The sequence below is a fragment of the Chinchilla lanigera genome, unplaced genomic scaffold (genome assembly GCF_000276665.1).
Source record: "Chinchilla lanigera isolate Chin_1 unplaced genomic scaffold, ChiLan1.0 scaffold00027, whole genome shotgun sequence".
Classification (NCBI taxonomy): domain Eukaryota; kingdom Metazoa; phylum Chordata; class Mammalia; order Rodentia; family Chinchillidae; genus Chinchilla; species Chinchilla lanigera.
In genome coordinates, this window is record NW_004955428.1 from 21227903 (window position 1) to 21243703 (window position 15801).

Below are 15801 nucleotides of genomic sequence, written 5' to 3' on the forward strand. Positions count from 1 at the left end.
GAATAGTTAATGATTTTTCAATAGGTCACTCATGTATAGCTCTATTTATTTTCTTTAGAAGCCACTTTGAAGATACCAAAGTATAGCACAACAACTCTTGAAAATCTCATACCTCTTTTGTCTCTAACTCACTATTATTTGTCTATTTGTTTTCCTGAGAAACTATTTTGTAGATAATAATATGTAAAACGATAACCATTGATAATTTTGTACTATTTTGTCTGTAATTTGCTAAGTCCCCCCTATTATTATGTTATCCTTCTTTTATTCTTTAAAAAAAAAAAAGTAAAGAGCAACTGGGATGAGGGAAAAGAGAAAAGAAAGAAGGGGAAAATTATGTAATATGTATATACAGGACAGCTAACATAGTTGTACTACTGACTTCTATTGCTTTACTGAAAGGAACAGTTAATGATTAATTATTTGATCAATCTTGCATGTCTCTATTTGTTTTCCTGAGAAACCACTTTGAAGAAATCAATATGTAATACAACCATTGTTAATTTCCTATCACCTTGTCTGAATTTCAGTATTGCTTGTATTGTTCTTGGGTTATTTTGTAAATGTACGTGTGTTTGTTAACATGTTTTCATTCTTTTATTTTTAAAATAAAAAAAAAAAAAAGGAAAGTCCCAGCAGTGAATGAAGCCTGAGGTGGAGGAGTGTCAGGTGTCATGCACAGGAGGCTCAAAGGACACTGCACAATCCTTTTATTCCAACGCCCGACCCACGGGTAATGGGTGAGATGAGCCCGCTGTGGCTGACGTCCTGACTTGAGATACGAGGAAGGTAGGGAGGGGATGCTAGTGTGGATAGACAGATGGGAGGTTGTGTAGGAAAGATGAGCTCGACTTTAGAAACTTTTGCTTGAGGTACAGAACAAGGATTGAGAAATGACAAGTGTTCCCTTGGAAGGTCAAGCACAAAGCTTGCAAGAGAGGTTAGAGTGAGAAATACATACTGGTGAGTCAAGGGCACAGAGGTGCCAGGTACAGTTTTAGGGTTCGATGACCTCAGTGAGGGAGAATACACAGAAGATGACGGGAGAGGCAGGAAAGGACGGAAAGAAGAGTGAGGTAAAGGGACTTTCCCACAGATGTAAGGGAACAGCCTGAAGAGAAAAGAGTGGTAACAGGGAATATCCGTGACACAAGAACGAGGAAGAGGCTGAAGGGGATAAAAAAAAGTAGTCAAAATTTAAAATGAAGGGAGGAAGGCTGAGGAGGTCCACGCACCTTGCCATCTCAGCAAAGTAGCTGAGGTCTTCTGTTCCACAAGGATTGTGTTGATATTTGGAAGTTTAAAACAAAGAGGAGTGAAGTAAAGGAAAAACACACCAGAAAGCAGTTGGATGGGATACTGATTGGGAGGAAAAAAAGGATATTTTAAGGGACACTGAAGATTCAAGTGAGATTCTACTGAAGAAGCTACTCACCTCCATTTTTACCTTTAACCGCACTCTCGGAAAGACTTTGCTTAAAGTTCAGTGTTCAGCCTCTGTGGACAAGCTGGGAAATGTTGCCAAGAACTACCACATTTTTCCTGTGGCCCATGGAAGCAAGCAGGGAAATGAACACAAGTCTCTGGGAATCAGTTACTGGTCTCTGTTATTTAGATAGTGTACGAGGTGACCTTTGGAAAGAGAGTTTAAATGTGTTTATTACCCTAGGTTGATCAATTTGATTTGCTTGTGGCACCCTGTGAAACATAAAATTTATTTCCAAACATGGTACTGTAGAGAGATCAGAGATGAGTGGAGTCCCCACCTCTCCCTTGGACAGAGACCGACTAGGCGTTCTCCAGAGACAGCAAGGTGTCAGCCTCCTCCCTCGCCTTTCCTCTTCAGCTGCCCTTGCCCACCCTGCGTTCATCGGGAAATAGAAAGCAAGGCTGGTGAGCCGCTCCCCCACGCAGAAGGAAGTAGGGAACCCCACGCAGAAGGAAGTAGGGAACACGCACGGTGAAGAGTTTGGTGTTCCCAAGAGGAGCACAAAAGCCTGCAGACCCACTTTTGGACTTGTCCCCAGATGTAATTATGGAATATATTTTATTTCCCTTTTTTTGGTTCTTTACAGTTAGAACTTATTTTTAATAGCAGTCCAAATCATAAAATAAATATCTCTACATATAAGTGGTTTATTTCACGGCAGCCTCAATCATGTTCTATAAGAAAACCAGGCAACTGCATTTAAAATTATACATTTTTTTTTCACCTCTAAATTGGAGATGATTCTGCAGAAGAAATGAATTCCCAGAACTACATGAATGCAGGGGTGAAATCCAAACCGCGACTTCCTTCTGCTCCGATGGCTCAGAAGTTGATGGGAATAGGCACTCGTTGGGCTGTGCTGCCCTCAAATGGTGCAGTAGGGGAATAGCCCGCTATTTTCTGGATGCAACCTGGGTTACCATCCAGGCCTGTTTTGACGTAGCATTAACCCCTGAACTAAACAAATCATTGTATGGCGAGTCAAGGTAGGTAATTACGAGGAGCACAAAGGAAACGGTGTATTTCCAGATATTACCAAAAGGTCATATCAGGGAAATGCTCAACAGCAACAACCGCAAGCTTGTGTTTAATTATAGCAATTGGCTGCCTGTAAGGGGTCGGGAGGTCTAGGTCGCGAGCTATGAGCTGAACTGGCTCCCTTATTCCTCTGAGGACAGTCCCCAGATCTCCTATGGCAACTCCTTCATCAGAACTCATGACATCATGCTCTCTGGAGACATCCAGTTGTTTGGAAACAGTGCATTCAGGGAACAGTTCAATGTGGCCAAGACTTTGGCCATGTGGCCAAGACTCTGCAACACGCGGCCAGTAATTGTGGTGAGTACAGTGATCACAGACGGCTGTGAGAGGAAGGACTGTCGGGAGGCCCTGACAGGAAGCTCTGCAGGGCACTGTGATAACTGGTCACCATTCAGAACCTCTGATGCCTGTAATCATCTTCCTCCGTTGTTTATGGAGAAAGGAGACCACCCAGTTACCAGAGCTGCAGCTCAGTGCCCTGCTGGGCTCTGTGTTGGGCACATGGGTGGGTTTAGCCACTCAGCTAGACAGTCTTTTTGGCACGCAAGGGCCAGGTTCAGATGCCTGGCATGCTGGCGTCAGGGGTCTCATGCACTGTTACTGGTACTTAGGATGATTAGGTTGTGGATCTTTTATAATAATAATGTTTCGGTATGAAAATGTTAATTCTCTGAAACTGCTCTTGGACACAGTAATGAACTGGGCCAGCCCAATGAGCAGGACTAAGAACCCCACAAAGAACCCCTGAAAGCCAGGATGGAGAATCAGCCTGGCCATAGCTGGCCTGCGTGATGGTGACAGTCGTGTAACATCTAGGAGTTCAATGTACTCATCTACAGTGTGACATTTAGCGCAGATGTATGCCTTATGTGGAAAGGGGAGGCCACACCAGCTACTGCAAGGCTGAGACGCAACAGGCAGATCCACTTCTCCTCCCCCAAGCAAATCAGACCCACTTCTCCCTATTTTATAAACTAGAATTTGAAAAGTGCTTAATTAGGCAGCCTGTGTGTCCTTCCTTCTTAACTACCGTGTCGTGGGATGATCGATAATTGAATGCGGATGGTAACCCTGAGTTCCTCTCCTCCTGCCCTCCCCCTCCTCCTCCTTTTTTAGAAGTTTTGGTGAATCTGCCTATGGTTTCAAGCCCAGTTTCTCATAAAATGAGGGTGACATTTATCGAGCATATATTATAGACAAGACATTGAAGAAACTATGGATTCTGAAGCATGTGTGCCGGGCTCAGGGGGAAGGAAGGACAGTGGCTTACTGTGGTCTCACAGGACTAAAGAGCACAGCCCAAGCAAGGAACAAGGTAGCGCTTACCAAGCAAGCACCAGGCAGCCCTGCAATGTGCGAATGTGCATAAAAATGGCTGTACTCTGCCGCAGATGTCGCAGACACTTTCTGATCGCTGGAACGCATTACCTGACCCCTGCAAGCTAAAGGAGAAGAGGTTGATTCTGCTCATGTCCTTAGTCCAAAGTCAGCTGGCTCCGAGGCAGGATGGCGGGGCCCAAGGGCGTGGCGGAGGCATAGCTGCTCACCCATGGGGGTCCGGGAGCAGAGAAGAGAAGAGCCGGGGAAGGAGATACGGCCTTCCGGGCACCATCCTCAGTGACACTGTTCATTCTGACCAGACCTGCCTGCGAACAGTGAGTCTGCTATAAACGCTCATAACACACTCGCCTTTCAGAGGCCCCGCCCACGAGTGCAGGAGGCCCTCGGGGACATCTAGATATAAAACAGAACAGCGGGAAAGCCGCATTGAGTAGGGGCCTGGGCAAGGTGAGAGCAGGGGCGAGGACCGACTCCCTGCAGCAGTGCTGAGGGAGACAGACGTAAGGGCAGAATGGGCTCCAAAGGAAAGCTACATTAAAAGGATTTGAGAAATCAGGATTTCTGGAAATAGAGGAAAAGTTCTATATTGTTTTTGCATCTACATGTCAGTAGTAGTAGTAGCCATTATTAATATAATACTTATTTTCATTTAAAGCTTTCCCTTCAAAACAAGGCACAATGTAAAATATTTACAAGTTTATTTCTCAACGACCAGGAGTGTTCTTTTCCTGTAGTGTTTCATCTTGATTGTCCAAGTGTGGATGAGTACTATTGAGCTCAGTTCTCCTTTCTTTAGAATAAGAAAGGGGACAACTGAACACCATACCACGGGACTCAGGACCATGACACACCCACTGTTGCCATCAACCGTGCTGGAGTGAGCTGCGTTTGGACTGGGCCCTCAGGCAGGGGCAGCATTTCGGTGGCAGAGACAGGAAAGAGGATACGTCCGGCAGGACGCACAGGACGCCCTGACAGTGGCAGGCTGCGTTCGGGGCACTCAGAGATGGCAGAGGAGGGTGGGGCAGGGGTGGGAGGCGAGTGTGGGCAGGAGGTGGGGACTGAGTCTGAGGGAATGAGGTTGGGTGTGGGGCTTTTTTAAAAACCGTTTTAAAACTGTTTTTTGTTTTGTTTTGTTTTACAGTACTGGGGGTGAATCCAGGGCCTCTGCGCTGAGCTACACCCCTGGTCCTTTTTTATTTTTTACTTGGAGACTATTTTGTGCTGAAGGAATGAGAGGCACACAGGGCTGCAGGCAGCAAAGCCAAGAATGGAAAGATTTGAGGACAGAGACCCACCACATGCACCTGATTCCCAGGTTAGTCCCGGCATGAAAGGATAAGTGACGGCACTGGAAGGGGGTGAGAATGTGCATGCGTGTGTGTGAGTGTGGGGAGGATGTCACCGGAAAATGGAGTTCAATTCAAGGGCACTTCATAGTGCGAGAAGGTTAGAGCCCTACCCCTAAGAAAGGTTGCAACCATTTTTCAGCAGACAAACTGAACGTGCTGTAGGGTTTAGTATGATGTCTCAGGTATATTTACAGGTATTCAGTATGATGTACGCAGGTATGTTTCTAGGGTTGGCTAATCCCAGGCTTGGCATCATTTAAAAATATTTTTAAAGAAAAAGTGAATAAAAGTCTGAATCAAAGAGATGTGATTGGGACTACTAATCATTACCTTAGAGGTGATGTTGAGTATGTTTCCATTTGAATAAATTATTAGAGTAAGTGGGAAATCCTGCTGGAATACAGACATACAGGCCATAAACAGAATAAAGTAGTAAATTACCCCAATTATTCATAAGTCAGCTGACCAGGATTCTGAGCGGCCAAAATTTCCCTGCAAACCCAGCCATGCCTGATTTCTCCCTCTGGGCTCCTCTGCCATCCACAGGCTCGGTGCCACCTTGTTCACAGTGTCGATTGATCGATCCTATTCTTGGGCAGGAGAAATTTCAGCAGCCCAGGCAGGGGGCAGAGAGCCCAATATTAAATGGCTAGCTGCACAGCACCCACTTCATTTTGCCTTCACACTAGCTCCATTTATAAAGTATTTTTCATTTCCTCCATTTTTATGATGGAGGAAGCCAATGCCTGAAAAAGTTAAGGAACTTGTGCATTGTTGCACAGCCAGCCATGGGAGAGACTCAGCACTACAGGCTTTTCCTTGGGCTCTCTGGGTGCACATATTCTTAGCCCTGTGCTCTTGCAGACATAGCACTGGGTCATGCTATACCAGACAGCTTTGACTGGGTGTCCTGGTTTCAATGATTATGCATTTGTCTTGTCCCAGACAACCAATCCCGCAGTTATTATTGTTCCTGCCTATCCTGTTTTTTGTTGGTTAAATGTATTCTTGATAAAACTCATGAAAATTATTAGTACTTAGCCATGTACAGTGTTTGCTACAGCAGTTCTGTCTTCTCTAAAGCAATCCCTAAAGTCCACAGCATTGCCCTTTATAAGTCTGCAAAGGCGTAACTTCTACTCAGGATTCAGCAAGGCTGGTGTGAGGTAGCAGGCTACCATCCAGGGAGTGAGCCTAGCAGATCGCACCCACATGTGGTCCAACATAGCTGTGCTCAAGGACTGAGGTCTTTCCTGTCACCTCCTCCTTCCCGGGATGCCCTGCCCCTGCATTCCAGCTGCTTAGTAGACTGCATTACCTGATGTTAGCAGCTATCTCAGGTGCTGTTTGTCTGCATCCTGCATGATGACTGCCTTGGATTTTCCCCACTTCTCATCTGTATACCAGCCCCCTCAGACTCTTGACATATGGTTTAATCTTTCTGAAAAAAAAAAAAAAAATTGCTTGTCAATGTGCTGCCAATTTTTTTTTGCTATATTTGTCCCAAACTGTATTCTATGGAATGGAAGCACATTAAAAAGTTTTAAGTCAGGGGCTGGGGATATAGTTCAGTGACACAGCGCCTGCCTGGCAAGCGTGAGGTCCTGAGTTTGATTCCCAGCACCCTCCCCAAAGTTTTAAATGAAACACTTGGATATAATCCAGTGGTAAGAAAAATTATTATTAATTCCTAAGAATGTTATGGAGATTAGTCAGGGTGCAGGGAGACACTAAAGGCAGAGGAAATACTAAAGCATTAAAGTTGTCCAAATATGAAGGAATGAGAACCAGATGGGGGTTTATCTGAAATAATCCATGGGAAGGACAGAAGAGACTCCACTGGAAGCAGAACTGTGGGCTCTGGATACACAGAAAAACGGGAATCGGAAGTGACTGCGAAGTCACAGTAATGATGAGGTCAAGGAATCTAGAGAAGAATTCGGAACTTTTGAGGAAAACCCCCTCAAGTCCAACCTCCTGTCCCATGATTTTCTCAGATTAGAGGGTGGTGCTAGTGAGTGATCAAGTCAAAGACTGTGTCAAAAGCAATTGAATTGTTGAAATGAGATTAGAAGATAAAGGAGAGGTCAGGGATAAATGCACTCACGTGGATAGGTGTGGGAAAGGAAGGCACAAATGTGGTGGAGTGAACTGTGAAGGAATCCAACCTCATCTGGCAGGAAGTCCACAGTTCCATGCAGTATTCTGAATCTAATGTTTACAGGGCCAGCAGCCAAGGATTGGCAAGGGAGTCAAAGGTGGAGCAACCATTCATAAACAAGAAAATCTGTTACAGAATGTGGCTCTACAGAGAGCTGCCTCTTCAACTAATATGGAACCTGTAGGGCCTGAGACTGCTGATGAAATAGTGACTGTGAGGATCTCCCATCGCATCCCACTGGAAAAGGCTACAGATACAGCTGCCAGGCCTGATTCCCTTTGGGGACTGACATTTTCTTTCCCATCAAAGATGAGGCAAAAATACCTCTCTTCTTAGGTCAGATGTCACAGTGCTTAATTCTCATTCTCAGCTCTCCTTTCCAACATGTCATGTGACCAAAGACTTGCAACTTATTGTTTTAAGTCAGTGCTTGTCAGCTGTAATATGGGAACAATACTCACCACTTTATCTTTTTATGAAGACAAATCTTAAATCTTAAAACAGTTCAGGGAAGAATTTACACTTCTAGAAACATGGAGTGGTACTGGATTGCTTATGTCCATGTGGTTCCTTCCATTTCTATGTTCATCAGATACTGATGGATGCTGCTGATTTAACTTTTATGTAGCTTCAAGACTAAACTAAGCTTCTTTTAGTTCCAATTCTAATTGAAATTTGAAAGTTGTGTCTAAGGAAATGAAGGAAAGGAAGAAAAAAAGATGTGCATATTTATGGTGAGTAGAGAACTTTTTGTATATGAACCAGCATCTTCCCAAATGTATGCTGAATTCACAAAATAACACTCACAGGTGAAGTTTTCAATGAAAAAATATGAAGCTTAAAAAGTAAGTGGAAAATATTTGGCAAGATATATATTGACATTTGATGAGAGGAAATTCTTTATGATAGTTGGCCAAACCTCACATGCACAGGAACTAACCCATCCCAGATCACAGTGACAGCCATTCCCAGATGTCATCTGTGTCAGTCTGTGGCTTTCTCGTCTAATGCGCCACCATCACCCTTCGAGAAAGCTGGTCTCCGTGTGCACACAGTCTGTGAGTGCTTATGAACACACTTAGTACACGTGAATACCTTGTGAGTGCATCATTAAAGGCATGAAAAATCTCCTCTAATACATAAACTACTTGCTGAAATGCAGAGAAAGTCTGGCATCTTAGGTACTATAATTAATTCTCTTCTCTAAGATATATTTTTAGAGTGGTGAATGAGCCAGATCTTATAGATGATGACCTATGGCCAAACAGATAAACAGCAGAACAGAAATTCGAGCTCATAACTGGTTCACTCAGGAGTTCAAATGTATCTATTCTACTTGATACTTTTCAAGAAGAAAAAGTATGAAAGGAAAGATAAAGCAAGAGGGAGGTGTAGATAACCAGTTTCTAATATATGTATGTATGTATATGTATATGTGTATATATTTGGACCCATGGTATTTAATTCATTTCTGACTTTCAAAGAAAAGGCATTGAAATTATGAACTACCCATCACAAGATGAAAAGTAAACCAAGCATCAGGGAGATTTTTGTAGTTTGCTGAAGTCTCAGAGTTAGTACATGGGAGAGTCAATATTCAAATTGCAAAATGTGTGACCTGAGATGTAGACAATGGGCCAGACTTTGGCACCTATGCTATCTCTCTCTCTCTCTCTCTCTTTTTTTTATACCGGGAATCGAACTCACAGCTTCGCACTTGCCAGGCAGGTGCTGTGCCAGCTGAGTTATATCCCCAGCCTCCTATGCTACCTCTTTAAACTTGATGACAGTCCTAGGAGGAGGATGCTAGAAGTGATGGAGAGAAACTGGGTCAGAACTAAGACAGATTTGCCAAGCTCCTTTATGAGCTAGATTAGACAAAATAGCTCTTACATTTTTTGGAGGAGGTAGACACACAAAGGGAAATATATATATATAAGGTGTTTTATCTTCCCACGTGGAAAACACAAAGGGATCAGGTTTTGCTTGGGAGCTCAAATTTCTTTTTTTCTGTTGTTCTTCAGTCTTTTTTCTTTTTCATATGTGTTAATGTGGACAGCAGAATTCCCACATCAGAATTTCTATGCAGTGTTCAAGTTCTGTGCCGTGACCCACAGAGGCGTCAGGGTCATTTTCCGAAGACAAGGCTCTCAGGGGCCACACTATGAGGGTTCTCCGTGGGAAATCACTGGTGCTAGGAAAACTTGCTCTCCTTTTCTTGCTTTCTCAAAAAAGGAATTGCCAGTGGGGCAAAGTGAGGTGTAATGAAAAATACAATGGATGTGTAAATTTAAAAACATTTATTATAATAAAAGACACATTGTTATCAGTCTCCCTCAAAATGTGTCCCCCCTCACTTTGAACACACTTCTCCCATCATTTTGCCACTTTCTGAAGCAATTCTGGGAGTCCTTTCATGAGTGTTCCCATTTGCACTGTCATGGTTGCCTCTGTGTCCTGATCTAGTGGGCGGATGAGGACACAGTGTAATGTTTTTATTTCACAGAAGTGGTTCTAATGTTTGGTCAAGGAAGGGTGATCACAAAATGCAGTGAAAGTTTAAATAAAAAAGTTATTGTGGAAGAGAGACACTGCTGCTAATCATCTTAAAATACTCAGAATACTCTCCCTTGTTTTATATACTTAACCCATCCTTCTTGGCTATGTATCTTTAATTGTACTAAGTTTTAAAAATTTAAACACTCATTACATTTTTCAGTCTTCCCTGATATAATACTTCTAGATCTCTTCTCGATGTACTCCACTTGTGGGAAGAGTAGCTAATTTGGTAGAAGGAAAGCCTGAAAGCCACTGAGCCAGTATTTTCAGAAGTTCTGTGGTTATTGAGTTGAAGAGGAAGTTCTGGCCAAGGCTTTCTCTTACTGTCTTAGAAAATCCTGCTCAAGAGCCTTGTGCTTTCAGATATGAGAAGCGAGCAGACCTCCCCTCAGGGAGCCCAGCCAGGCTTCTACTCTCTGGGCTGATTTTCCATTCCAGGAATCACCATGCTAATTCCAAAAAGATAAGGAAGTGACATTTTAGCATCAGATCAAGGTCACATTGTCGACCTACTTCATGAGTAAAATTGGTCACTTTGAGTTAAAACCTAAAAGGAATGCAGTTACATGGGATGTGTAGGTGCTGCTCTAAGGCATCAAGAGCTGGGACCTGTGAGATGTCATTTCAGTCTTCTGCTGTCTTGAGAACACTGGCACCAGGTAGCCATCAGCCGAGTCCAGATCCCTGCTCTTAGGAGCCAGGGATTTGCTTTGCATTTTTCTTGGCTTTAGCTTAAAATATACAGAATAAATATCTGTCAGTTGATTAGAGTTAGTTGCAAAACAGCAAATGATATGTAAAGTAACCCTATTTGAACTAAAATAGTTGGTGCAAGGCGTGAGCAAATCTCAAATCAGGCATATCCATATTGACATCAAAGGGTAACATGTTGTATTTTAGGATGAGAGAGAGAAAGAAGAGGAAAAGGTGCTGCTGGACCTTTTACAGTTTTTGGAACTGGGGCTCAGTTCCAAAGGCACCCCAGCTTCCTGCTAGCGTGTCATGCTAGCAGCTGCCGGTTCAAAAAGGCAAAATGTCACCCGAGGTCAAAACAAAAGATAAAAAAGAATGAAAGGAAAAATAAGAGAAGCAGAGTTGTGTAAGTGGAAGAACTAAAGGGAAGGGAGGGCAATGGGAAAAAAATTAAGATATATCACATATAGATACAAGCTCTCTATGATGAATGTGGTCAAAAGTATACCAATAAAATGAATTTTAAAAGAGATTCTATGTCCTCTGGAAACTGCATCAAAGTTTCTCTGGGAAAAACAAAAATGATCTTTTATATTGCTTATTCATTCATTTATTGTCAAGGAGCTTTAAAGTGCCTACTATGTGCAGGACACTTCTGAGTGAACAGTTTTCCCTGTACACCATACACTCCCAAGGTGCAGGGAAGCTTCAGAAAGCTTAGCGTTGTCATAGATCAAACCATGAACTCAAAATCAGCTTTACAAATAGTAAAGTTTGTTCCACAGTTCCACATAACTAAGTCTAGCCTGTTAAATTTGGATTTTGAAGAGGGACAAGAAAAGAGGATGTTTAATTATTGTCCCCTATAATTTCAAAACAGCATTCATTATATAAAATAGTAATTCCTTACACAGAATTTTCTCTTAAAAAATTCCCTAGTGTTGACAAATTTCTACTAACCAAAATTTTGGTGACTACTGATAGACAGTGCTAGAAGTTATTCTCCCTGTTGGGTTTTCGAAACTAAGGGATCATCTTGGCTGTAGGATGGAGGAGACTGAAAGAAGTTGCCCGAGTAGGAGATGACTCTTTTCCCTGGGGAAGGCTCTCAGGAAGTCTGAGGTTCCTATCATGATGAACACGGAAAGGTAACCAAGGCCCCAGTTGCCTACCATACAGTGTGACTTCAGTGAATTATTCCTAGAAAACTTTTGAAGCAAATAACAAGTAAAATGAATGCCTACCTCGGCTAATGCAGAATGAAAAACTTGATCAAAGTGTGTAACACTAAACAATAACATCTGTGTGTATTCCTGATGTGGCATTTGAGGACTTCAAGCAAAGTAATATTCCATACATTTTCAAAACACACTCTGGGTAACCAAACTGCTAAATAGGATTATTGTCTTCTACCCACTGAAATGTCACAATCATCCACCAGAGTCACCCATCTTAGTTTAGGGGTGTTACTTCTGTAGGTATTTCGGCAGTAATCAGACAGAGCAGGACCAATTTCGTATTACAGAACTCTACATGTATAATAATGAAACCAGGTTCTGTGCATTCAAAAGTTTGTCTTTCTATTATCTACAAATACAATTGAGATTGGTGAGTAGTGGGGTGATTAGGGTAGACACAGCGCGCATCTCATCCAGGGAATGTATCAAGCTGGTAGAAGATATATTTATAAAGAGGATTGCCAACCTGTTTGTTTTCTTGAGTGAGCAATGAAGTGCACCAAAAGAGAATTATTCTCTTTCAACTGTGTCATTGGTCCTGGTCAGAAACGAACTTGTGGCGCTCATGACTGGCACACTTGGCACCACATACTTTGGAAATTTCTCAATAAAACAGCAGTTTATCTATGCTTCTCTCTTACTAAATTGTCAGCATCTGTGGAAGCAAATGAAGATTTTTCATTGATGTGTTTGTCCCTGTTACCTGATAGGCACTTGATATATAATTGTCAAAAGAATGAAATCTGTTAACTTATAATTCATCAACGAAACAGATTTCAGGAAAAGCTCTCCTAGGTGAATGAAAACAATCACAAATGTATCTCTAGGAAGGTTCATGACTGTCAGTCATGAAATTTTTCAATCCTTGTTAAATCCTAGGGGATGACCAGAAAGAGCATCTAACATTGTTAGTATTAGGTAAATATAACAAAATATTAAAAAGTTGATTTCCCCTTGTGCTAAGCATTTAAGATTTAAATGCAAACAGTAGAACATTCCTAGGCAATTCCAATATTCCAAGGCAATTCTATGTTGCTTCATTCTACTATTTAAAGAACCAAATTCTCATCTAAGTTCTTTTTTTTTTTTTTTTTTTGGCATTTCTACAACTTCGCTTGTTTCCAAAAAATAACTGATATTTAACGAAAAACTACAGTGATCTTGTAGAAAGAACATCCGGTACTTAAAATCCCAGAAGAATTTAGAAAATCCTAACTCAAAGAACATAGTGACTATTTGGTTTCAGGCCATTGGCTACTTCCTTGTTTGAATTTTCCAAGTCAGATAGTGTTACCCTTGAGATATGCCAGCAAACATTAATAATCATGACCATAAATGAAAAAAATTGGCCTTCCCCAGTCAGATGTAAAACCAGGCTTTCCGAATCCAGTGTTCTGTCTACAGCAGCAGAGGGCAGTCAAAGCACAGTTCATTGCTAGTACAAATCTTTTATTACATTCAGGAAAGAAACATTGTATTTTTTTGCAGCTACATTTTCCATTTTAGGCCAACACCTTATATATAAGAGGTTGGAAATACAATATATTTTTTAGTCTCAGAAGCACTCTTGGAGCCATATAGAACTTTTACAAAGTGTGATGAAATGTCTACATAGCATTTCAGGGACTAAGAGTTCAATTTAATATGTCAGCAAAAATATTTTAGAGAGAATGCTACACTTTGAACTTGGCCTAAAATGTACTTATGAGGTACAGAAAAATACTAAATCGTAACCTTCCAGAGACAAAACACTATGTTTATATTAGCATAGAAACCCAGGGTCACAAGGGCTCCTGAAAACCAGCTAGTACCCCCAGGTCTCTAACTGACCTGGGAAGGTCACTGAGCTCCGTCAACCTGTAAACCCAGAGGAGGTTTAAGGTGTCCTCAGAATTATGCTCTCCATATTCCTCTCATTCTACAGGATTTTGTTTGTTTTTGCTGCACCCCAGTTCGTACTACCTAGCCCTTTGATATATGACCTCTTGTGTGTTTGCCAGGGTTCAGTGGTCAAGGAATTCTCACCTGGGAAATGTGACAGTGTTCACAGTCTGATTTTGCAGTTGTTTGTTTTCAACTTTAAAAGGAAAGGCCCCTACTTGTGAGGAGAAAATAAACCCAGGTATGCTGTGTATTTGAAATTTAAAAAAAATTTTCTACCATAACTAGTCAGTATAAATCTCAAGCTCATGAAACGCAAGAACTGGTCCTCTCCCGGCCCTGACCCTTACACTGATAACTGCTCCTACACACTCTGCACATACATACAACTCTGCTCCTCTTCCTTCTGAAGAGTGTCCCAGCACTGTGATGTGGTCAGAACTGTCACTAAATAGGACTAGAAATGCATGTGGAGCCTTTCGCAGCCTGGGCTTCAATGAGGACGACCTGGCACTCTATGTCCCAGCGACTCCCGCGCACCCCATCTGCATGTAGACTGGGGAGGTGTGCAGTGGCTGGGGTGAGTGCTGAATGGCTGAGGGTACAGCAGTGGCCTTGGGAGAGATGGTGTCTTTGGCTTTGGGAGAGAGGGTGTCTCTGGGAAGCCAGGACACTGCCACAGCATTGCCTTGAAAGGTTTGGGCCTCTGGACTATGTTGATCTATGTGGAACCTAGAAGGTCTGACTGGCCCTAACAAGTTCAAGGGCCTCCAGTGACACTCTCCAGGCCCAGGACAAGGGCAACTTCTCCCTTCTTTAAAGGAAAACACATTAAACCCCTGACGAGGACCTTTTAATTTCCTCTTCACTAGTTGGCTCTTGATGGCTGGACTCACGTTGTTCTAAGTCTGTAGTCTTTGAGCAAGCCAAGGGCCCGGCTGAAGTCCCAGACCAAATTCTTCCACGGCCAGACAAGGAAATGCTCAAACAGACTTTGAAAGCCAATAACTAAGATCGCTAAGTCATCTTATTTGGAAGCTAAGTCATTGGATGTTACATATTTTTCCATCAAAATTAATAGATTAGCCGTGTATCTTCATTATACACCATAGCACATTCTCTAAGTTTACAGGTAAGTAGACAAATCAGTGTTTGAAGGTTTTCTGTTTTTGTTTATGTGGTACTGGGGATTAAATCCAGGGAATTGCTCATGGTGGGCAAGTTCTCTATCACTGAGCTAGCTCTTGAGTCCTTTGTAAATTTTATTTTGAGACAAAGTCTCACTTAGTTGCCCAGATTGGTCTTGAACTTGGGATCCTCCTGCTTCAGCCACCCAAAGAGCTGAAATTATAAGCATGCACCACCATGCCAGGCTTAAATCAATATTTTAATTAGATTCTTTTTTTTAAGTATAAGGGTTTTCAAGCCAAATCAAGGGGATTATCTTTGTAGAGCCTCTGGTGTTGCAAACTTTAATTAAAATGCACCATATATATTTCTTGAAGTGATGGCTAATACCTAAAGGAATTATCCAGGGGCGTGCCCAAAACATAGCAAAAACCAGAACCTCTTTGCCTGGTTCTTTGGAAATAACCATGAATGGGAGCTTCTTCATTGTGTTTCCCTTTAGTTGGGTTGGCCAAAGCCACGGAGCCTCAGGCCAAGAACCAAGTGGAGCTTTGTTGTCTTGTGTGATGAAATGTGTTACCAGCCAGCAGGAATTAGGCTCTGAGTACACCCTACTGGATTGGAAACCTGAAGCCAGGATTGTCAGACTCCTGCTCTGATGCACACCCCAGACAACAAAGGGAAATTCCTTGTTTGCAAACCCCAATCTCAGGGAATGTGGGAGCAACAGATCAATCAGAGTTCTGGGAAGCTCAGTGAACACCTATTTACAATGCTTCTCTTCAGAGTTCTGTCTCCCGTAGGGGAGAGAGAAAAGCAGGAAAAAGAAGAACCGAAGGAGAACAAAGGACACGGGCAGTATGTAGTGGGAGTTCGAGTGGACTCTAAATTAAAACCTACTTATACTTGAGTTTGACC

At 42.4% G+C, this 15801-nt stretch overlaps 1 protein-coding gene and 1 long non-coding RNA gene across 3 annotated transcripts in view; one reads left to right on the top strand and one right to left on the bottom strand.

Annotated features, from left to right (window-relative positions):
- Window positions 1-15801, bottom strand: part of Synpo2 (synaptopodin 2) — a 171045-nt gene that overhangs the window by 75693 nt on the left and 79551 nt on the right. Inside the window, exon 1 of one of the 2 annotated variants that reach the window (XM_013515263.1) lies at window positions 1436-1456. The exons of the other annotated variant lie outside the window; for it this stretch is intronic. Within the exon in view, the coding sequence (XP_013370717.1) occupies window positions 1436-1441 (6 nt within the window). The 5' untranslated portion in view covers window positions 1442-1456. Of the gene's footprint in view, window positions 1-1435; window positions 1457-15801 lie in introns of those variants that run through there. 2 annotated transcript variants of the gene reach the window in all.
- Window positions 5022-15801, top strand: part of LOC106148762 — a 29977-nt gene continuing 19197 nt past the window's right edge. The window contains exon 1 of the long non-coding RNA XR_001234433.1: window positions 5022-5189. This is a non-coding gene — a long non-coding RNA (uncharacterized LOC106148762). The remainder of the gene's footprint in view (window positions 5190-15801) is intronic.